Source organism: Sphaeramia orbicularis, chromosome 9, assembly GCF_902148855.1.
Source record: "Sphaeramia orbicularis chromosome 9, fSphaOr1.1, whole genome shotgun sequence".
In the NCBI taxonomy this organism is placed as follows: domain Eukaryota; kingdom Metazoa; phylum Chordata; class Actinopteri; order Kurtiformes; family Apogonidae; genus Sphaeramia; species Sphaeramia orbicularis.
The window spans coordinates 54,742,878-54,766,444 of NC_043965.1; the positions used below are offsets into that span (position 1 = coordinate 54,742,878).

Here is a 23,567-nt window from a genome sequence, read left to right on the forward strand (position 1 = left end):
AATTGTCGAAACTGCGGCACAAAATTGAGACCGGGCTGTTTGATGACGTAATCATTATGCGCCGCATATGTTCTATGCTCAAGGATATGTGACATGTAGCGTGTGTGTGTGTATTAATATCTGTGCTACATTTGTGTTTATAGTGAAACACAAGTATTGATGCTATGTCTCTAGCTTTATCGCGCTGTCTTTGGCAGGTTTTGTCCCGACAGACCGCTTCGTTGAGGTGAGTGTAGGCTGTGAATGCAGGCTGGTACCAGTGCGTCGGCCTCCTGCATTTATCTTTGACAAGTAGATGGAAATGTTTAAGGCAAAAATTGCGGATTGGGGTCTCTGGTGGACAGGTGTTCCGTCCTCGTCTCTTCACTTTTTGGCACAAAATCAGTCTCGTATTTGCTGTGTGTCCTTTTGCAGTTTATTGGGAGAAAATGTCCGGAGTCCTTGGTTTGCACCAGTGATGACACTGAAGACATCAGTTCCACTGAGGTATGATCAATAAGATGGCATGACATGGTGGGGTTTTGTAGAAATGTGCCCTATTTCTTACTTTAACTTGTATGTACATGCTATATATATATATATATATATATATATATATATATATATATATATATATATATATAATTTTATTGATAGAAGTGAGTGTTCTCACTAAGAGAAGTTTTGAACTATTATGTCCTGGATGCATCTGTCAGTGTGTAGTTACCAGAACAATGTAAAAATACTAACCACACATTTTCTCGACTCATAGTGATATATATTCATATTGGGATTTTTGGAAAAATAAGGGGACTAAAACCAAATGATTTTCAACCCTCTATGATAATATGTCTCTACAAATCATGCACACTTTAAATACATGTAATTAATACGTTTTTGAGATCCTCTTAAGAAAACTGGACAAACCATGCTTTTCATCTTCAAACACTGCAGGTAAATATGGATATAAGAAGTATTTATATGAATCTGGGCAAGGACACATCATGTCCCTACTCAAAAACTGAAATGTTTAAATATCAAATCAAATCAATCAAAGTTTATTGATATAGCGCCAAATCATAACAAAAGTTACCTCATGACACTTTACTTATCGAGTTGGTCAAAACTAGACTCTAATCCAATTTACAGAAACCAACAGAATGCTCCAGGAGCAAACACTAGTGAGTGGAGATAGTGATGAGGAAAAAGTACCTTTAACAGGTTTAAACCTGGAGCAGACCCAGACTGAGGAGGATGGATGACTGAGAGGACCACTTAAAGGGGTTAAAGATAGAGGGTAAAGGAGGACAAAAAGAGAGAAACAGAGAGAGACTGGGGGAGAAGGGGGGAAATAGGGGGAGACACATGGATGGAACTGATGCACAGAAAACTGAACTAGAACTGTCAAAAGGAGATCAGCTGGTGTTACTAGAAACCAGAACAAAGGACCATGACTGTTAATACTACTACTACAAATACTAATACTAACAGTGGATATACTACTATTACAGCAGTTAGTACAAATAATAGAAACCTCTACCATCTATGGAACTATATAATAAACACTATCATAACTATATCAATCAGTCACTAATCTAAACTTCTTTAACTGACCAAAAATCAAGTTTCAGCCAAATAACTGAGGCTTCTGTCATGGTTTATGTGATCCAGCCAAGCAAGATTCAACAATTACACTTTATCACATTTGCAGTTTTTAAAACAAAAACCAAAAGAAATATTTACAACAAATTTGTGACAAATAATTACAACAGGAAATGAATTTTTTGTAACAATTTTATTTAAACAAAAGTCACAAAGTACCATAAGTGATTGATGTGCGTGGGTGAATGAAGAATGAATATTTAAAAAATCAGGAAATCTTAGCTGTATTAAAATTAGATAAAATACATGTTTATTGTCATTGCACAGGCATACTAGGTACATGGTACGATGAAACTGGAGTACTGCTCCCCATGGTGCAAAAAAAGAAGACGCACAACAACAAAAACAGAACAAGATATACAGGTTGTATGGGTGCAAAAATATGCACATGTACAAAAATATTTAGAAAATCAAATAAAGTGTGTAAAGGTGTAAAAAGTAAAAGTATTGCTGATGGCCCGTAGTCAAAAGAAAAGCAGCTACTCATGTCCAAACATTTAGTTAATCGATTAGGGCTATTGTCCTGCTGTCCAAACTGTCCCTGAGTCTTTGTCTGTGAATGCAGCACCCTAAGTCTCCTGCAGAGGGCAGCAGTTCAAACCCCCGGGTCCTGGGTGGGTTCAGTCCCTCAGGATGCTGTGTGCCCTCTTGAGGCAGCATGTGCTGTAGAGATCTTTCAGGGAGGGGAGGGGGTGGCCAGTGATCTTCTAGGCGATGGCAGTGACTCTCTGCAGCGCCTTGTTATTTTCCGTAGTGCAACTCAAGAACCACATGGAGATGCAGTGAGTCAGCACAGTGTCAGTGGAGCAGACTTACTGCATCCCTGTGTGGAAGCACAACCACCCAGATGGATGACCGTCACAAACATAATCATTAAATGTAGACAGTGGCTGTTACTTGGCTTCCAAATCAGCTCAGGTACACTTCAGACCTCACCCAACCTTTCCACAGGGTTGTATTATAAACCATGTCAGTGTTTATGTGTAAGGAGAGGTGTTTTCTGCATTTAAAGAACCCAAGGGGATATCCCATAATGAGCAGTAGGAGAACAGTGTCTGAGGGGAAGTAACTGATCCAGGATGTTCTTGCTGAGGTGATAGTGCTTAAAACTTAGTGATAATGTGAACAATGGTTCTGTTCCAGTTCGTTGCCTAAAGAGGACCAGAGAACCAGCATGAATGGTTCCAAGGCCTGAAACTGATCCACATCAGTGGAACAGCCACAGCAGCCAGTGTTTTCTGCTTGAATGACTCCAAAGGTCTTTTGTGAAATAGGTTTTTAGCACTAGGTATCATAATTACTGCACTATGTCGGTCAGAAAAAACTATACTAGCTAAATATTGAAGCTTGAGGAGAACACCTGAAGTACTTACAGCACCACAAAATATTGTACATAAATAAATACTTAGACCATTGGAACAAAATTAGACCAAGCACATATTGATTGTAAAAACTTGATGGAAATGATCCATCCTGACCTGGGTAGAGGTAGATTTAATGTAATTAGAGTGAGTTAGATTGATGGATATTTCTGCAACAGGTAGTTTCAAGTGCACAGACAGTATGAAGTCCAATGGTAAGTTTAACCTCCATAAAATCAGAACTGTGGCAGAAGAGCTTTATTAATGAGAAGAAATTAAAAGGAGTATGATTGAGTGACATAAATTTGATCATATGTCCATCACAATTGAGCATTTACAAATTCATATGAAAGATCATTTTTGACTTCTGAATTCAGGACATTTGTATTCCCCAGACATGTATAATCTAAAACCTGAAATTATTTGAAGATCTCCATCAATTAAAGTTTTTAGGCTTGAGGGTTTAAGACCTTTTACAGAGTTATAAACAGCCTAGTTACACAACAAACACATACTTGTCCTCATCTGTATTATGTAGGTCACAAACCACGTATTGTAAGAATATGAGTGCTTTTACTGGTCCCTGATGTCCTGTGTGACTTGCTTTGTTGTAATCTTAATAAGTTAAAACAATCCAGCTACACAGTTTTGATATCAATAATGAAGCAAAAATGTCCCATTGTCTTCCTTCAGCTTCATTATCTAATACAGCAGTAAAATAATGTGGCTGTGCTAATACTAGGTACTCCCTTTACCCAGTTTAGAATGTTCAAATCATTTTTACCAGTGAATATGTACATATACAGGAGTTCTTTTTATTTGGATTTTCAGTGCGGAGCCTAAGAAAAAGAAGAGGGTGGACCCCAGAAGGGAGCTGATTATGAGAGAGAGGCTGAGGAAGAAGCTGAAGAAGCTGGAAAAGGTTCCACCTGAGCTGATTCCAATAGAAGATTTCATCACTTCAACCAAATGCCTTGATGAGGCGAGGTAGGTGCATATGATCCACCTGGAGTGACTGGTTAATGAGTAATATTCAGTAACAAGTGGGAACAGTGAACCATAAGAACTATTTTCTGACATGTAGGGTAGATTTAAAAAGAAACAAAGGACGCATTCAAATCTATTCAGTGAAAGTACTCTGTTATCATTTGTTTTTGACTTACTATACCTTGTCTGCTTTATTTATGCTCCTTCTTACTGCCATTAAAATTGATGTGTGTCATTCTCTCTAAAGGACACGCTCTGCTGCAAAGTTGTCATTTGAAGAAAGCGAGGGTCGAGCCCTGCTTCTGAAAGAGTGGTGTCGATACAAACAGGTCAGCCCGCCTACCCGTCCGAGCCGCATTCATCAGGCTTTTACACAGAGCGTCGTGTCTGACCTATGCAGCCCATTACGCACAATTAGTTTAATGCACTCGAATGTCGTCTTCATTCCAGGAACAGCACATGGCTGAAGTGCAGGCCATTGAATCAGCTCTGGAGGCTCAGAGAGAGGCTCTGGAGGAGCTCAGGATCGTGTCTGAAGAGCTGTACCAGGCAGCGCTAAAGCCAGACCCTCTTCTGTTTCCCTTTACACACGAGGGGCCGGTCCACACCCCGCCACAAGCCAAGTACGAAGCCCCTGAAGGGAAGTACAATGACATCACCAAAGTCTACACACAGTGATGCGCAAGGGGCATCTGGACGCACCTGGTGTGTGTGTGTGTGTGTGTGTCATGTATTTAGCTTATCTTTGTTCATGTGTGAACCAGCCAACTGACCTTTTAACACCTACACATGTAGGTGCAAAGGATATTGGGATGTTTTCTTCCACTGTCAACAAGAACTCAAGGCTGACAGTCACTGCACACTTTGTTTTTTTAAAGGTAATGTTCATTTGATATTTTGTCTGTATTAAACACAAGAGAAGTATAAGTTGTTTTGATGTTCAACTTCTTATTCATATATCACCTATATTTGGGATAAAGGTCTGTGATTTTAGAAGCTGAAATCTGTTTTAGAGGCAAAATCACAGAAATGATAATAAACACACAGGTGACCTATTGATTCCCCAGTAAATCCACCTGAACATTAGGGCTGTGTATTTGCAAGAATCTGGCAATATGATACAAATCACAATACTTGGATCATGATATGATATATCACAATATGTTATGATACTGTTAAAAAGGCAATTTTTTGTTTGTTTCTTTTTTTTTTAATGATTATTTGCTTGAAGAATTGAATTACACCAGAAATCTGCACAAATACTAAACACATTTTTGTTTGATCACAACAGGATCTAATGCTATATCACAAAATGTTCCTGTGTTCAAACTGAAATTCTGTTTTACAGACATTACAGTTTCAGATCCTGTTTAAATGTTCATATTCTATTAGTTCAGAACTAACATCAGAACAGTATTTTTGTGCGATACCAACAAAGGAACTAACATTTAATAAAAGAGTGTTAAATAATAATAAATAAAATAGAAACGAAAAAGAAAATAAAAAAAACAATTATGAACCTTCGCAATATCTGCATTTGAATAAATATCTAAAAATATCAATACAGTACTTTTTAATATCGATACAGTATCGTGAAATGAAATATCGTGATATATTGCAGAACCGATATTTTCTTACAGCCCTGCTGACCATCATAAAGTTTGAGTCTACTTTACAGGATTGGGTCTGAAATGAATCATATCCATCTTCTACTGGTGTACCTTCTGAATGCCAATTTACAAATGAAAGTAGATTTTCAAAAACAACTCAGAATGATTGGACGGGGGCCTTTGTGGGTGGAGTTGGATGTAGTCCCCATCCATCATGGCTTCTCTCTGTGGGTACTCTGGCTTCCACCATGCAAGGACAGGCATAGGTAGGTGCGTAGGTTAGTCCAGGGGTCACCAACCCTGGTCCTTCACATCTACTGTCCTTCATGTTTTAGATGTATCCCTCTTCCACCACACCTGATTTAAATGATCAGCCCATCATCCAGCTCTGCAGAAGACTGAGAATGACCGTCAGGTGTGTTGGAAGAGGGAACATCTAAAACACAGGTGTCAAACATGCGGCCCAGGGGCCAAATCTGGCCCACCAAAGGGTCTAGTCTGGCCCGTGGGATGAATTTGTGAAATACAAAAATTACACTGAAGATATTAACAATCAAGGATGTCAAAATCATTTTAATTCAGATTCCACATATAGACCAATTAGATCTCAAGTGGGTCAGAACCAGTAAAATACTGTCATATTAAAACTATGAAAAATGAAAACAGCCAATTTTATCTTTGTTTAAGCGTAAAAAAAAAAAGTAAAATTACATGAAAATGTTTATATTAAAAACTTATTTTACAAAAAATGTGAAAAACCTGAAATGTCTTAAGTAAATGCAATTTAGCCAATATTCTGCCTGTTATTAAATGTTTTGTGCATTTGTAATTGTAATGTCAGTTGTAATGCACATGTGTAAATGATAAAATGATAAACTGAGGCAGAATATTGTTAAAAGTGGACTCGTTTTTCTTAAGATGTTTCCAGTTGTTCGTGTTATTCAGATTTTTGTAGATGTTAAAAAAATGTTGAATTAAGCAAAAAGAATCTTGAATTAATCAAAAAAATCTTGAATTAAGCAAACAAAATCTTGAATTATGCAAAAAAAAATCTTGAATTAAGCAAAAAAATCTTGAATTAAGCAAAATAAAAAATCTTGAATTAAGCAAACAAAATCTTGAATTATGCAAAAAAAAATCTTGAATTAAGCAAAAAAATCTTGAATTAAGCAAAATAAAAAATCTTGAATTAAGCAAAAAAAAAAAAAAAATCTAATATTAATAATATATTGTTAAAATTGGATTTGTTTTTCTTAAGATGTTTCCAGTTGTTCATGTTATTCCGATTTTGGTAGCTGTTAACATTATCATAATTTAATTTTACTTTTTTCCACTGTTATTTTTTTACTGTGGTTTGGCCCACTTGAGATCATACTGGGCTGAATGTGGAACTGAACTAAAATGAGTTTGACACCCCTGATCTAAAACATGCAGGATTGTAGATCTGGAGGACCAGGGTTGGTCAGCCCTGCGTTTGTCGGGCCTCCCTAATCCGAATGACAAATGGCATGGAATAACGAATGACCTAACCCTAACCCTAGTGGTCATTCGTTACTCCATGCCATTTGTCATTCGGATTAGGGAGGCCCGCGTTTGTCTTCATCAGGCGTCCCTAACTGGTGGACTCTGGACCAAATGTGGGGCCACAGGAGGCTTCATCTGGACCTGGAAGCCTTTTATCTAAAACACAGCGTTTGTCCTCTTCTTTTAATTCAACTATTTTAAGTTTTCTTCTCCCCACTCCTTTTGGAGCAATACATATTGAATTTATTTAGTCATTACTAGTGTTCATGGCAGTTGCTATATTGTCTTGATCACCTTTATTTATTATTTTATTTGCTCTGCTGTCAGTTCCTTGTACAGTTTTGTTTTTTTCTTCTGCTCAAAAACAATAGAAAGAAAGAACTACCAACAATAGAGTCAATGCGGCAATAATATCAGGATCTAATAAACAGTGCAGATGGCCGACACCTGTCTATGAATATTTATGAAGATAGTTTGGTTGTGAAGGAACAGACCCTGCAGAATTATCAGCTAACGTGCATCTGCTCCAGTTCTACACCTGCGTCTTCTACTGCCTCACAGTGACAGGAAACATTCAATCAGATGTGTTGGAAAATCGTTATGCTTCTGTAAACTGGGTAAGTGTGTGTGTTCTCCAGTTAATGTAATGCACACTGACTGAAAAAGAAAAACAGAAGATAGAAGGGTGTCAGATCGCTAAGTTTTAGTCAATTAAACTCCGAGGAAAACTAAAACGTCTTTAGGGGAACTGACTTCAACAATACTCATGGAAGTATAAACCCATTAGGTTTAGAAAGAATACATGTCACAAATGACATGAATGTGTGTGTATTAGAGGTGGGCATAGCTGTGGATATGAGTGAACGACTGTTTGTCTCATATCAGCCCTGTGATGAACTGGCACCAGATCCAGGATGTACCCCACCTTTACCTAATGTCAGCTGGGATCAGGCCCAGCACCCCCACAAGCATAAGGAGCACTGATTGGTTATAGAAAATGAATGAAAATATTTATGAATAAACATTTAAATAATATGCTCTGTAATTAGATGATTGAGTTCTCCTATATGTTATATACTGGGCATTTAATAAACAGTGGGTATTAATTATTGAAGTGGAGTGTAATATCACGGACTACGTAAATCACATGAAACAGACTGGGTTTTTTTTTTAAGAATGAGGCCTTTATATCTACAGTGAGTGGGTAACTGTTCATGGAGCCTGTCAGATTTCCACAGAACTCCGACTTCATCCTAGTTTTAGTTTTATAGCAGGTGTCATCCATTGTGGAGGTGCACTACTGTTACCTACTGTCGTTGAGTTTTCATCCCTTTAACCTCCAAGACCAGAATAGACACAACAAACACTGACTGTACATGGAAGCCAGGTACATTCTTTGGAACCATCTCCAAGGAGGGTGTTCAGCTGATTGCAATCTGCAGCATCACCACTAGATGTCATTAAATATCACACAATGACAATTTAATGTATTTATTCCAACATTTGAGCAATCCGCTAATGGTTAAAACTAGGCAGTCAGTACTGGACACATGTACTTTGAGTCTCAGAAGAAATAAATATTTCTGATCAACAAAAAGACACAGATCCTTTCCAGATGGAGCATATGCTGCCACAGCCCAGTTCTCAAATAACCACTGGACATAAAACACGGAGCGATGAACAGTGTCTGCAGTCTTCTGTTCTGTCTGTAAAGTCAAATACATGTTCATCTTGGTTGTTCCTTCCACTTTGCCTTCACAGTTCTTCCCCACAGTTGTGGGGAAGAGGCAGTGTGTTGTCACTGACAGTTCAGGTGTCTTGAGGCTTTTCCTGGTTTAAGGGTAAATGCCAGTCTCTAGGAGGGTCTCGCCTCATTTCCCACACAGGGGTAAAATTTCTCTGCTCTTCCACTCGTTTCCTTTCACTGCTCTGCAATGCTTCCTGCAGTATAGACAGATGAAAGAAAATAAAAATACTTATGAGTGGACTCATTCAGAAACAAGTGGCCCTTTCATATGGAGGACCGGACCTGCTATATTTAATAATATATACAGGGTGGGGAAGCAAAATTTACAATGAACATTTAGTTGTTTTTTCTCAGCAGGCACTACGTCAGTTGTTTTGAAACCAAACATATACTGATGTCATAATCATACCTAACACTATTATCCGTACCTTTTCAGAAACTTTTGCCCATATGAGTAATCAGGAAAGCAAACGTCAAAGAGTGTGTGATTTGCTGAATGCACTCGTCACACCAAAGGAGATTTCAAAAATAGTTGGAGTGTCCATAAAGACTGTTTATAATGGAAAGAAGAGAATGACTATGAGCAAAACTATTACCAGAAAGTCTGGAAGATACTATTAAAGAAGAATGGCAGAAGTTGTCACCCCAATATTTGAGGAACACTTGCGCAAGTTTCAGGAAGCGTGTGAAGGCAGTTATTGAGAAAGAAGGAGGACACAGAGAATAAAAACATTTTCTATTATGGACATTTTCTTGTGGCAAATAAATTCTCATGATTTTCAATAAACTAATTGGTCATACACTGTCTTTCAATCCCTGCCTCAAAATATTGTAAATTTTGCTTCCCCACCCTGTACAGAAATATAAAAATGGCTCCATAAATGAATTCACGTGCCAATACATGGATTGAATAAAACTAAACTGGAATCAAACTGAACAGAAAGACTAAATAAATAAAAAAACAGATAAAAATGTATACACTAGAACACAGGTGTCAAACATGTGGCCCGGGGGCCAAATCTGGCCTGCCAAAGGGTCCAATCTGGCCCGCGGGATGAATTTGTGAAATGAAAAAATTCCACTGAAGATATTAACGATCAATGGTGTTGAAATCATTTTAATTCAGGTTCCGTGTACAGACACATACACTCTAATTAGACTTCAAGTGGGTCAGAACCAGTGAAATATGATCATAATAACCTGTAAATAATGACAACCCCAAATTCTCTCTTTGTGTTTTTTGGTGTAAAAAAAGTAAAATTACATCAAAGTGCTTACATTACCAAACTATACTTTTACAAAAAAACGTGAATAACCGGAACAAATATGAACAAACGGAAATGTCTTAAGAAAAATAAATGCAATTTTACCAATATTCTGCCTGTTATTAAATGTTTTATGGGATTGTAATGCACATGTGTAAATGATAAACTGATAAACCGAGCCATAATGTTAAAATTGCATTTGTTTTTCTTAAGACAATTCAAGTTGTTCATGTTATTCAGATTTTTAAGGAAACTTTGTAGATGTAAACCTGATCAGAATATAATTTTACTTTTTTCACTGTTATTATTTTACTGTTCCGGCCCAGTTGAGATCAAATTGGGCTGAATGTGGCCCCTGAACTAAAATAAGTTTGACACCCCTGCACTAGACTATTAAGGCACTGTTTATTGAGTTACTCTGGTCTGTATGTTGTGTCACCTGGGCTTCTGGGCCTCTGTTTTTCTCCCACTGTCTGCAGTTGTTGTAATCCTCTTTCCACTGCTGGCAGGATGGGGAGGCTCCATATGTGTAGTAATGGTGGAAGCGGTTCCAAAGGCTTTTACAGTGTCTGAATTCACTCCAGTAGTCCTCACAGGCCCGTGGTGGCTTTGAACACATCAGATAAGAACGTTCTTAGTGTTTCTTCCTGATTCTTTCAGCAGTGGCAAACCACACAAACCCCAAAGTATATGGACGGACTTAGTTTAGCTTGAAAGGCATCTATAACTAAAACTGTGTTTATCATTTTATACAAAACTAACTAAATATGACATAGCTTCGGCTAAATCAGGAAACACTCTTATCTACGTCCGCCCCAAAGCACATTCACAGTACACAACATCTGCATTACAAGCAGTTCAATGTTTCTAAATCATCTGTTAAATGTAGTTTGACAAGTTACTGGAATGTTGGTTTGTTTATTGTTTTTGTAATAGGACGAAAAAAGTCTAACACACTTGGCTGGGGTCGCCAACTCCACCAATTATTTTGTCTACATGTATCATTTTTACAGAACTACATGTAAAAGGACTTGTGTGTTGCATGTCAGAGCTGATGGTGGATCTAATAAACAGCTGACCCCCTCCCTCGGGAACAGCTGACAGGTGTGTCTCCTCGGGCTAACAGTGCTATTGCTAGCTAAGGTTAAACTGGGTGTTAGCTAGGAACGCCGGGTAGCCGCCGAGCTAACTTTCCGCTTCATCATTCTAAATTATTTTCATCCCTGTCAAGAATAGAAACAGGCAAAATATTCTTGTCCATTCGTGATTCAGAGTGTAAGCGGTTGAATTAATTACCCTCCACGGTGCGGTCCGAGTCACTGCAGCCATGAAGCTAGCTCAGGGTACTTCCGGTCTGAGATCGTTTCACAATAAAAGCACCAAGGAAACGACCAACATAAATAACACTGGTCAACAACAAATTTATTGTTCAAGTTTTTTGTGCTGATTTAGGATAATTTTGGTGTGCTGAATCAAAAAATCACATTAATTTTGCTCAATCAGGTCCACTTTCTGAACTATGCTACACATTGGCTTTTTAACATTTTTGCTTACATTTATGGGCATTTTCACATCATATGATCCAAAATTCTTTCATATTTCTTGCAATAAACGAGTTCTGAAGATTTTACTTTTGCCAATTTATGATTAATGTTTTTTTTTTTAATATTACAGGTGAATGAAATGGCTTCGACTAGAAGATCTTGCAAAAATAAGCCTGACGTATTCTGCTCCATCTGCGGTGAATACACCATTGTACCTAACAGGAATCAAGTCACAAGTTTCATAAAGTGTGCTTACCAATCTTAGTTTGGTATTAATTATTATATTTTGTGAGAAGATCAAATTTTTCAAAATCAAATTAGCAAAAAAACCTGACCTGATTGAGAAAAACAGATGTCATTTTTGGATTTAGTGGTGCAAAATGGTCCTAATTCAGTTGAAAAAACCTAGACAACTTGCAAAATACATTTTTTTGTAACCCAGTGTAATCTAAAGGTGAATATTAACAATATTACAACATTAAAATAATAAACTGTATCACAATGGGCCATAAAGTTATACTGCTATTGTTGGAATGATAAGTGGACAAGAACGCCACATTCCTCTGAACACGTGGTGGTGCTTCTTTCATAAACACCGGTCACAGTTTTAGCCCAGGGGTGAAAAAAAAAAAAAAAAAAAAAAAGTACACAGCTTACAATCATATGCAGGGATGTGGATCTGAATGCGCCTGTACGGTCTGGTACTAATGTGTCATAACATGAAATGGATGTTGCATTCCAACTGTCCTTTTTAGAGGCCCCTCATATGACCTTTTTCTCCAAACATTACTGTCTATAAGAGAGAGAGAGAGAGAGAGAGAGAGAGAGAGAGAGAGAGAGAGAGAGAGAGAGAGAGGAGAGAGAGAGAGAGAGAGAGAGAGAGAGAGAGAGAGAGAGAGAGAGAGAGAGAGAGAGAGAGAGAGAGAGAGAGAGAGAGAGAGAGAGAGAGAGAGAGAGAGAGAGAGAGAGAGAGAGAGAGAGAGAGAGAGAGAGAGAGAGAGAGAGAGCTTTATTCATCTCATAGGGAAATTTACAAGTTAACAGCCTACTAGTATTTTTTTTTCTAAGATTATTATAATTTTTTTAAGTACTTTGCATCTTTAGTAACTTTCACTGAGCTAAATTCACTTCATCTGGCGTCAACTTCTGATATATTTACAAGCACTTTAACTTGACTTTCACGAGAGTCTGAAGCACATGTACAGTAGCTGAACCTATTGAATATGAACATAAAATGTTTTTGCCTGAGAAAGATTGTTGTTTCTACTGTTCTTCCCAGTCTCCTTCAATTACAAACATGACACAGCTTTTCAAAAACACAACTGTTTATTTACCTATAAATAAACCAAAGGAAAAAAGTTGGAAATTACTCAATCTTAAACATTACATTATTTCCATTAACTATTTCCAATCTGATATTTAAAAGCTTATTTAAATAGGCATTATCACTCCCATTTCATTGTTAGAATGGGACTTTACACAACTGTTTTTCTGATGTGAATTCTTTTAAATGCCATAGTAATAGGAAAAGGAAAAAAAAGAAAGTCATTAGTGAAAGATAATACAAGTCTGAAATCATTAACTGGGTGTTGGTGATAAAATGTATTGCCCTGCTCAAACTAGGCACTCAGTTATGAAAACCACATTTATACTGATAGTCTCCGGCTGCTCAGCTTTAAATTGAACAAAATAATCCTATCAGACTGAAAAATAAACTCATCTCAACAGCACCACTGCAGTTTCAACGGGAAAAGAGGCAAAATCCAAGTGCATGTGTAACCAGTTTTTACTCTGCTGTTGTAGGTGACATTATATTTGGTAGTGGGGGTGGGGTGGGGGGTGGGGTGCACTGGGGCTCTTCAAGGCTTTCTGCCCTTCTTGCGGAGTGATTGTCCTTCTCCAGAGAAGGCGATGAATCGGTTCATGGCATCATCCTGAAGAGAAACAGAGAATGTACTTAGAGATGTGTTAGGAACTGCAGTTCCAAAAAAATGAAATGGTACTTTAATTGAAGTGTTACTGAACAGGACCCCCAGGTCAACATGTTTCAAAGTGGAATAAAAAGAATAGAATATTTGCCAAAGATCTGACATAACTTACATCCTCTACGGTTTTCTTAGGCTGAGGCCTCGAGTTTCTGATGAAGGTGATCCTGCCCATTTTGAAGTCATAGTTGGGAATGCCCCTGTGGGACCACAGAACAGGTCAACAGAAGAGGTTTACATGGCAGATCAGCTGGAGAGTGGATGAATCAGATACTGTATGTTTGATTATGACCTATGTTTTAATGATCACTCTTGAAATCATGTACACATTGCTTTGAGAGGCCATCTGTGTCTGTCAGCAGACCCTGGCACTGGCTGAGTTTTAGTTCTAATTCTCACATTGATCTGGTTCTTTAATATAATTCTAACAACTGGAAAACTATTCTACAAACAGTCTCTGGGGTCAGAACTCTTTTGGAGACACTGCTCCATCTTCCTGGAGTAATTTATTGTAGGATCTGAATCTGTAAGAGCTGATTAATATGCACTCATTTAAGAATAGACAAAATCCAACTCTTTCCTAATTGTTACTGTATCTAAATTTGCACCACAGTTAGGCTAGGTTAGCTCTTAAAAAACAGAGATGTTCACCTAGTTAACTGAGGATATAGAAATAAAAGTATGGTTCACCCACATTTTTTCAGACAGAATGTCACTACATTTCCACAACTTTTCAGGAATTAATAATACAATTTTGATGATTCATGATGTTCACAATCTTTAAGTACATTTGTATAAGTGGACAACAATAATGAACTAAATTATTATTAATCATTGATGAAGAGTTTAATTTAATTTAATTTCATTAATTTTTCCAACGCTTTAAACAATTTAACTTAATTTCCTAATTTTTTTCCAGGCCTCAAAAGTGACATTTTGAAAGTAGAAAAGCACTCAGAGAGCGCAGACCTCCGCCAAGGCAGATCAGGCCCCCCCCACGATCACCACCAAAATTTTGTCATTTGTTCCTTGTGCCAGTATCAACATTTCCTGAAAATTTCAGTAAAATCCAAAATTCATCCATAACTTTTGGAGTTATCTTGCTAACAGACAGAAAAACAAACAAACAAACAAACCCCAGTGAAAACATAACCTCTGCTGTGCCTTGGCGGAGGTAATAATATGACTGAAGGTGAATCTAACCTTTTTATGTCACTTGGGGCAATAGGGACAGGGCTGGGCTCAATCCCCTTTGTTTTGCCATCTAAGCGATTTCCAGAGCCAGTAAATGCCTAAGAGGAAGAAGTAAATAAGAAGTCAAACACAAAGATACTGAAACTCTGTTACTGTCCCCTGACTCACACCAATATTTACTCACCCTAAACCCTGTGTCCATGTCTGCGTAACTGCTGGGATCTCCCTCTTCCTCCTGAGAACACAAGGTAAGTTAGTTTTAGTTTTCCAAGCCCCAGACTGTGAACATGGTTCTTCCTGGTTCTTACTGTTGGCTCTTCTTGGTGCTGGGGTCGTCTTTCTGGCTCTTTGTAGCCCAGTGGGGCATCAAAATCCACCTGACAAACACAGAGAGACATAACACAACATTCAAGAACAGAAGAACATAAAAACACACCTCTGTTGTCATGTTGTCATCAGGGTTATTACAATTCCTGAACAATGAGACTCAAGACAAATTACAGACTAGAAGTGGAAAAAAAAAATAATCAAGGTAACGTACAAAAACTACAATGAGTGATAAAACGCGGAATTCATTTGATTCACGCATGCATTCATCTAATGTTTTTCAGCTTTTATAAATACAATGCATTCAAAGAAAAAAGTGTAACTATAACTAAGAAAGACTAAAATGTATGACTACACTGTGATGTAGAAATAAAAAAAGGTCCTTACGTTCATATCACACTCGATGATAGACACTGCTTTATCTGGTTTGGTCTCCATGACTCTCAACTCATAGATCTGAAACCAGCAGGAATTGTCATTAAAACCCAGGCTTTGAGAAGAAAATGGGAAGATCACTAGTCCAGCATTTACTTAAATAGAACAATGTTAGAGTCTTACTTTTTCATTGTAGTTAATAGCAATAACATCACCAGTTGTCAAACAGGCAAAGTTTCTCAGCGCGTTTTCCAGTCTGCAAAAGAGGTACCTCCAATTTAACATTTACATTCATTCATTAGATTAAAAAATCTAAATGGTCAATATGTTGCTGGCTTAAATATCTTACACTGCTTTGGGGTTTGTAATGTCTAAGAAGTCAGGGCTCTGTGGCTGAAATTTGGAATATGTGGCCACCATAAGGTTAACACTTTCCACCTGGACAAGACCGCCTTCCTCCAGCAGCAGATTCTGCATCATCTGCAAGCGACACATACATCAAATATAAGTATTGCATAATTAAACAGAATCAGAAAAACCATGACTGCATGCAAACATAAATAGCATATCCATTTGTATTAACGATGTAAAGAGCTCTAAAACTGGAATATCAGGTGTATAAGCATGTCATCAGTGACACTGCCTCTGTATCAATGCACTTTTGAAATTTTTTTACAAATTTGATTGTACATTTTTAAAATATGTTATATGTTAGAGTGTTCATGTGTTCTTTTATTATTATTTTTGTCATCTTTATTCATCTGATTGTCATTTCTCACCCAGTGTGGAAGGTAGCATATTCCCTCATCTGCCACAAACTCCAGGACGCCGCAGTGTGTCATTCTGTCCGAGTTCTTGTTTGTCAGCTTGAACAGCATTGGATAGGTGATGTTAAGTCTACCTGCACAGGGAAAGACACACATAGAAGGTTAGGAGTCCTAAAGGAAAGGCACATTTTAAATGAATGGGTCCATCATTTAGCTGGCACTTACTGAGCTGATCCAGAGCTGAAGGCGGCATTATGACTGAAAAGAAACAAAATGGTTTTTAAAAGTATTAACCATTATTTGATCTAATATACTAGGACAAAGACATCATTTGAAAAAAGTGTTGATAAGAACATAAGTGAAAGAAATATAACAAGAAATCTGGGTAATGCATGTTGTCAGTTGTCTTGCTGAGCTGTATTTAATCCAAAATGACACAATGCAATCAAACTCTGCAGTCACATTCATCTCAAATAACAAGATCAAACATTTGCTCTGTGGCTGTAGGCTACAACTTTCCCAAGAAACATTTAACACCAAGTTTGTTTCTCTAGGTTAAAAACCAAAGACTTGTTTAAAGGAGTGATATTTGTCTTTTTTTTTAAAACATTTCCCTGTGGTCTCCATAAACTGTAAATGCTCTGCTTGGGTCTGAATTCTTTCATTCATTCAACTACACAGGTCCATCTTCAACCCTATTTCTGAGTAATGACACCAGAAAGGTGATTTGGAGCGCTGGCCCATGAGACACTTCAGACCCCGCCCCCTCCAGGTTGTCGGCTGTGCTGCTCTGTCTCGTTCAACCAACAACTGAACATTTTAGGTAATCGGCTCAAAGTTTGGACATATTTTCAGTTTGGACTACAACCCCTGGTGCTGACAAACAATTATACTGTACTCTGAGAAATGTTCATCAGAAATTTTGACCTTATATGTACAAATGTCATCACGTAACTAGTTATAAAACGTAACAAATTAAGCAGGAATTAAAACAGGTTGTAGAAATCCACTCGAATTTTTCCAAAATGAATATAAAGATAGGTTTGCAGCACTGGGAGGGTTCAAATTCAAACTTTTTGAACTATTAGGGTCCAAATACACAAATAAATGAACCAAAGACTAATAAAAGTGGGTTTAGCAAAATATGAGCCCTTTAAACACAACCATGTTATACTGTAAAACCTGACAAATACTTCACATCCTGGTTTCTAAAACCAAGCTCCAAGTTTGGACATATTTTCAGTCTGGACTACAACCTCTGCTGCTGACAAACAATTATGGAGAAATACTGGAGAAATGTTCATCTGAAGTCTGGACCTTATATGTGCAAATGTGGAGATGGAACTAGTTATAGACACAACTAATTAAGAAGGAATTAAAACAGGTTGTAGAAATCCACTGGATTTTTGCCAAAATGAATATAAAGATAGTTTTGCAGCAGCTGGAAGGTTCAAATTCAAACTGTATGAACTATTAGGGTCCAAATACAAAAATAAATGAACCACAGACTAATAAAAGTGGGTTCAGCAAAAAAAAAAAAAAAAAAAAAAAAGATTTCTATACTGACTGACTACAGTACAGTAGTGAAATTAATGAGTGTGGTGCTTATGGGATCTAGGGGGGTCTTGTTTGTCCACTTAACAGCACTTTCATCAGTATAAAGCTAAGCACAGACGAGGTCATGCTGTGCAGTGTGATGCTTCAGCAGACTGACACTGTACTCCAACATTAGCATTAAACCCACTGACCTCCGGGTGAAACCCTGTTTACATTTTCCACTGAGTTCAGAGCACTGTTATTGTTGGAGCCAGGGTTTCATGTACATTTAGCGCAGCGACATGGAGCTTGTATGGTGTTAAAGTATTTGGGTGACTTGTGTGCTTACTTTTGCCTCCTTTCTCCACGTCGGAGCGGTCGTTGGGACCTGCCAGCATGGAAACCGAGTAGCAGCGGTACTGAGTGGAGAAGCGGTTCTGAAAGCCCCTGGCCATGGGGTGGTCATAGACGTGAAAGGAAAACTGTGGAACAAACCCAGCATTGTACATAAATCTTACACATGTCTGATGCAGCTCCATTTGTGTCATTTGAGTCAGGACATCATGATGACTGCGCATCTTTCTGTTGGGTTGTTGTTGTTAGCCGCATGCTAGCTAAACTATTTCAACTAGTGACACAATTCGTCAACAACGATTTGTTTTCTGACACATTTCGTCATTATTGAACGTAACAAGTTTATTTTGTAGACGTACTCACCATGTTGCCTGTTTACGTCTTAGTTTGTCGAGAAACCGATATCAAACGTCTGTTTTTGTTTCCCTGCAGTAAAAGAGCTTTAGATATGCACTGTTGTCTTCCGCTTCTACCGGAAGTACATGAGAGGAAAAGAGGAAATGACGACATAGCAGAACTGGCCAATCAGAGCTCCGTTATGGACTGTTAAGAAAGAATTTACACGTCTGATCAATATTTTAAGACCAGCTGAAAAATTACATGAATGTACATTTTTCATTGTTGGATCTTAAGAAGGTTCTAAGTAGAGTTTGAAAATGCAAAAAGAATAAATGGTAGTGAGACAAAAAACTAATTCGTCTAAGCAATTTATTGAAAACAAGAGTTAAACTGAACTAGTCTGTTCATCAGCCAATCAAGTTTAAAAGCCCAGCCTTTAACAGACCAAATGTGAGCATAAATGTGGATTCAGTGTCCTTTAGTGTCAGCTATTCCACTATCAGGACCTCCTGATGGAAAAGGATCCAAAGCTTTGTCTGTTTGAATGTGGTCGGATTGTTGAGCTGCAGAAACAAGGCCTCTGGGAACGCACCATCACTGCTGAGGTTGGCCGCACTAACACAGGCAGGGTGGATTCAGAGAAGATCCTGAGGGTTATGGAACTAAAAAGTCCAGTGGTAGAACCCAAAAACATGTCCCCGGTGCTGAGCCGGAGGATCTGATTGGCTGTCTGTCCAGACGGGAAGATCCTGAACCCAAATGAAGGCGGTTCCTGGTGCCGACTGCAGTCCAAAAACCATCAGATGACATCTGCCACAGAAGGGCTTTAAGAACCAAAAACATCTGCAAAGGCCTCATCTCCTTCAACCAAACCACTAAACTGTCTGTTTGGACGTAGACAGAGACACCAAACATGGGACAGTGGAAGGTGGAAGACAGCTGGATTCTGTGACGAGGACAAATAGAACCTTGACGGTCCTGATGCTTCCACCATTACTGACATGACAAGGAGATCCCACTGGAGATGATTTCTAGGCGTGGCCCAGTGGAGGGGGCGTGGCCATCATGATCTGGGTACTTTGTCCTTCAGCGGACCAGTGGAGCTTCAGGTTGTGCAGGTGCGTCCAATAGCTAAGACTGTCTCTGTGCAGAGGTCACAGGGGTCAGGGGTCATGACTCAGGGCCCTGGTCTGTGTGGGACGAACTGGGTTTAAAGAAAGGACAACGCTGCGGTCCACAATGTCCACTGCCTGACAGAGGACTGAGGAGAGAGGGACCACACCACTGTGGTGGACCATCCTGTGTGTTCCCCTCATCTAAATCCAACTGAGAACATTTGGGGATGGATGGAAAGGGAAGTGATCAAAAATGGACATTAGTTCCAGACAGTGGATGCCCTCCATGAAGCCATGTTCACCACTTGGAGCAACATTCCCGCTAGCCTCCTGGAAACATTCCCATAATAATAATAATAATAATAATAATAATAATAATAATAATAATAATAATAATAATAATAAAACATGCCAAAACACATTTTTGAAGTGATCAACACAAACGGTGGAGCTCCTCATTACCAAGTCCTTTTTTAAAACTTTTATTTCTATTTTTGGGGGGCCTTGAGGTTTTTTGAGCTGTGCTCTGAAACTGTTGGTGGGCTGATGAACAGACTATTTCAGTTTAATTGTTGTTTTCAATAAATTGATTTCTCAAATGTGTTTTTTGTCTCACTCTCATTTCTTCGTTTTTGCATTTTGAAACTCTACTCAGGGTGTATTCACACCTGCCTTGTTCGGTCCGTTTCAACCGGACCAGAGTTCGTTTGCTCCCTGGTTCGGACCTTTTGGGCTGGTGCGAATAAAAACCACCGAACTCTGTTCTGGACCAAACAAGTGAACCCAGACCCAGCTGAAGAGGTGGTCTGGGCGCGATACCATACGAACCCTGGTGTGGTTCGTTTGAGGTGTGCAAGCAGCCCGGACCTGATCCAACACAGTTGTTTTTTTTTTTACTATAGTGGAAATGGTGCATTATTAGTTCATATTGTCACTGTAGAAAGGCAGAGGTCAAAGCCAGTATCATTTTGGTTTGTGTTCCCAGTAATTGAGCTTCAGTGTATGTGTTGGATTCAGTGCTTCTGCTAAACAGTAACATGTGGACATTTCATTTTCAGAACTCCGGTTAGATTTGTCTGTTGTGCTTGAAAAGAAAAATAATAAATGACTTCATCAGCCCCAGCAAAGTGTACCTGCGTTAAGGAATTCTGTCCCTGGCTAAACTGAACGGTGATATAGGATAGACACACACAGGTCAGCCGTACGGAGCACTAATGCTTTTGGAGAACAGTCTGTAGATATACTACATACCTGTTACAGCTTGCTTGAATAAGAGCTACAGTCATAACGTGATGTGCACAGGAACACTGTCCTCCATAGCTGTCTTGCCCTGTGTCTTCGTCATTGAGAAATGAATTCTACAATATTGTAAACCTAACGTTGCATCAAACGCTCTTACTGCTCAAACATTTGTGCAATTGTCTGCATCTGTAAAAACCATATTGCTATGACAATAACAAAAACAGCACACAAAATGTCCATGATTCTGTCCTTTCACCTTGGACTGAGCGCTTTAATGGACACTGCTCATTTCTGTTTAAATGGATGAACGACCTCAGCACACCTGGTTTTGTTTACAGATTTTGGTCCACTTAGAAAAATGTACTGTGATGTGACTAGAGGTGAGCTGCTGCCGAGTGGACTGTGAACAGGTGTGTGACTGTAAACAGATGTGTGACTGTGAACAGGTGTGTGATTGTGAACAGGTGTGTGACTGTGAACAGGTGTGTGACTGTAAACAGATGTGTGACTGTGAACAGGTGTGTGATTGGGAACAGGTGTGTGACTGTGAACAGGTGTGTGATTGGGAACAGGTGTGTGATTGGGAACAGGTGTGTGATTGGGAACAGGTGTGTGATTGTGAACAGATGTGTGACTGTGAACAGGTGTGTGATTGTGAACAGGTGTGTGACTGTGAACAGGTGTGTGATTGTGAACAGGTGTGTGATTGTGAACAGGTGTGTGACTGTGAACAGGTGTGTGTGGTTACCAGAGGGACAGACTCTGGGTTTGTGGGATGGAAAAGGCAGTTGGTTTGTTGTTGGTTTGAAGCTTGTGTCTTGTCACTGTGGGGAAAAAGCTGGGTGTCGTTCGTGGCTGTTTAGGGCCACTGGCGATGAAGACAGTTAGAATAGGGGGTTAGCTGTTCCAGCTGTAGGAGGGGGGGCTGGATGCCTCCTGTAGGGCAGATAGAAGTGGGTTAGTGAAGTGCCAGGTCCGGGCTGCTTCTCGCCATCGCCTTCGCCTTCGCCGGTGTACTGGGTCCACCACCTCTGCTGAACAGCTTCCGCCACCGGCTGGGTCAGACCTGCGTCGTCCAACGAAGCCGTTTTCCCCGGGGAGTTGGACAGCGCCTCAAGCCGTCCAACTTGAGGCGTCCAACTTGAGGGGGGGTCTCGCCAAGCGGCGAGTTAAGTGCTAGTTTATTTTATTTTATGTATATTTGTATGAGTGCATGTGTTTTAATGTGAGGGATAGAGTGGGTGGAGCCTAGCAGGGGAATCACCTGTAGAGCAGTGAAGGGGGGGTCCTGCCCCTGGTGGGGCTCATGTGGTTTGCTGTGTTGAACAGGGTGTGAAATAAGGCCAGTGTGTTCATTGCAGTGCCTCCAATAGAGGGTGCTAGTGTGTTGTGTTTGCAGCTTGCTGTGTTATGTGGAAGTGGGTAATGGGGGGGGTGAGGGCTGTCCTGGACTGAGAAAACGCAGAACTTCTCCAGCCGCAGCTCACATCTTTGTCCTCCTTTTATGAATTGTGTGTGTTTTATTTGTAATAAAGATATATGGTACCGCTTTTCCCTGGGTGATTATTGAATGGCTCTGACTAGGTGACTTTAAGTTCACCACCCTGGTTGGAAACCGCTTTACATCACAGTACAATGTGAAAATGAACCGCACCAATAACAAGAAAAAGATAAAACACATTTCATCCGGCCCAAAGCAAGTGGAATATCGGACTTTCCTGGTGTGAATACACCTTTAGAACCTTCTTAAGATCTGACGGTTTAAAGTGTAAATTCATATAATTTTCCAACTGGTCTTAAAATTTGGATCAGGAGTGTATTATGTTACTCACAAAAATGTTTGGGTTTGTAGATGTTTGCCATTGGAATGTAAATAGCAATTTTTAAAATAATTTATCATGAATTATTATGATTGAATAAATTCAAAGTGTAAAGAATGTAAAATTTTATCAGGTTTTTGAGCCACTTATTTTCAAATGGAAGAACCTCCATTTACTAGTGCTGTAAACACTGGCTGAATATGTATTGTCACTGAATTCATAATCTCTGTTATTGCAGAATCAGTCTGTATAGGACTAGAGAACCACATAACATGATATTCCTCCATGTGTTCATAAATACATGCATTTCTATTCATTACATATGTGCATGAAGTCCGTATAGCTCACTTTCATCTACAGTATATCAAAGTCATTTGGTTTTTCTGTCTTCACCTCATTGTTTCTTCTTTTTTTTTTTAAATTCAATGGGCTCTGTGCACAGCTCCACTACTTCCTGAACTTACAACAGCTCCTTTACTTCCTGTCTTTCATTTTTGGACACACTGATTCATCCAGGTGTGACTGACCACAGTAGACACAACAAGAACAAGATTAAGCTTTCCAGAAAATGGATGGATGGATGATGGATGAATGGAGGGATAGATAGAGGGATGGATGGACAGATGGATGGATATATTGCCCAGGTGTCTTTAAATGGATCCATTTTGGATGATGACTTAAATCTGTGTGTCCTACTGATCGAAAACTCCTGAGACAAGCGAGCTGCTGGTTTCTCAAATCAAAAGAATTAGAGTGAAGGACATACAGCCGGTGCAGCAGTTGATGGACAAACACAAAGGATTGTTCTGTCTGATACAGAGTGAAAAAAGTAAC

The 23,567-nt window shown here is 39.0% G+C and overlaps 3 protein-coding genes across 3 annotated transcripts; 1 reads left to right on the forward strand and 2 right to left on the reverse strand.

The window, feature by feature from the left end:
- Nucleotides 1-52: 52 nt before the first annotated feature.
- mrpl40 (mitochondrial ribosomal protein L40) lies at nt 53-5,066 on the forward strand. The gene is made up of 5 exons (XM_030143345.1): nt 53-226; nt 415-486; nt 3,834-3,989; nt 4,237-4,318; nt 4,440-5,066. The coding sequence occupies exons 1-5, from the start codon at nt 165-167 to the stop codon at nt 4,665-4,667; spliced, it is 600 nt and encodes a 199-aa protein (XP_029999205.1). The 5' UTR covers nt 53-164; the 3' UTR covers nt 4,668-5,066.
- A 3,227-nt stretch (nt 5,067-8,293) lies between these two features.
- On the reverse strand, nt 8,294-11,519 carry c9h22orf39 (chromosome 9 C22orf39 homolog). Its single transcript, XM_030143349.1, has 3 exons — nt 11,432-11,519; nt 10,575-10,742; nt 8,294-9,064 (listed from the first exon to the last, which is right to left on the reverse strand). The coding sequence occupies exons 1-3, from the start codon at nt 11,462-11,464 to the stop codon at nt 8,933-8,935; spliced, it is 333 nt and encodes a 110-aa protein (XP_029999209.1). The 5' UTR covers nt 11,465-11,519; the 3' UTR covers nt 8,294-8,932.
- Nucleotides 11,520-12,986: 1,467 nt separating this feature from the next.
- On the reverse strand, nt 12,987-18,715 carry ufd1l (ubiquitin recognition factor in ER associated degradation 1). Its single transcript, XM_030143331.1, has 12 exons — nt 18,581-18,715; nt 18,213-18,345; nt 16,553-16,585; nt 16,340-16,461; nt 15,910-16,040; nt 15,744-15,816; nt 15,573-15,641; nt 15,167-15,235; nt 15,043-15,093; nt 14,868-14,956; nt 13,780-13,864; nt 12,987-13,613 (listed from the first exon to the last, which is right to left on the reverse strand). The coding sequence occupies exons 1-12, from the start codon at nt 18,581-18,583 to the stop codon at nt 13,539-13,541; spliced, it is 933 nt and encodes a 310-aa protein (XP_029999191.1). The 5' UTR covers nt 18,584-18,715; the 3' UTR covers nt 12,987-13,538.
- Between the last annotated feature and the right edge of the window lie 4,852 nt (nt 18,716-23,567).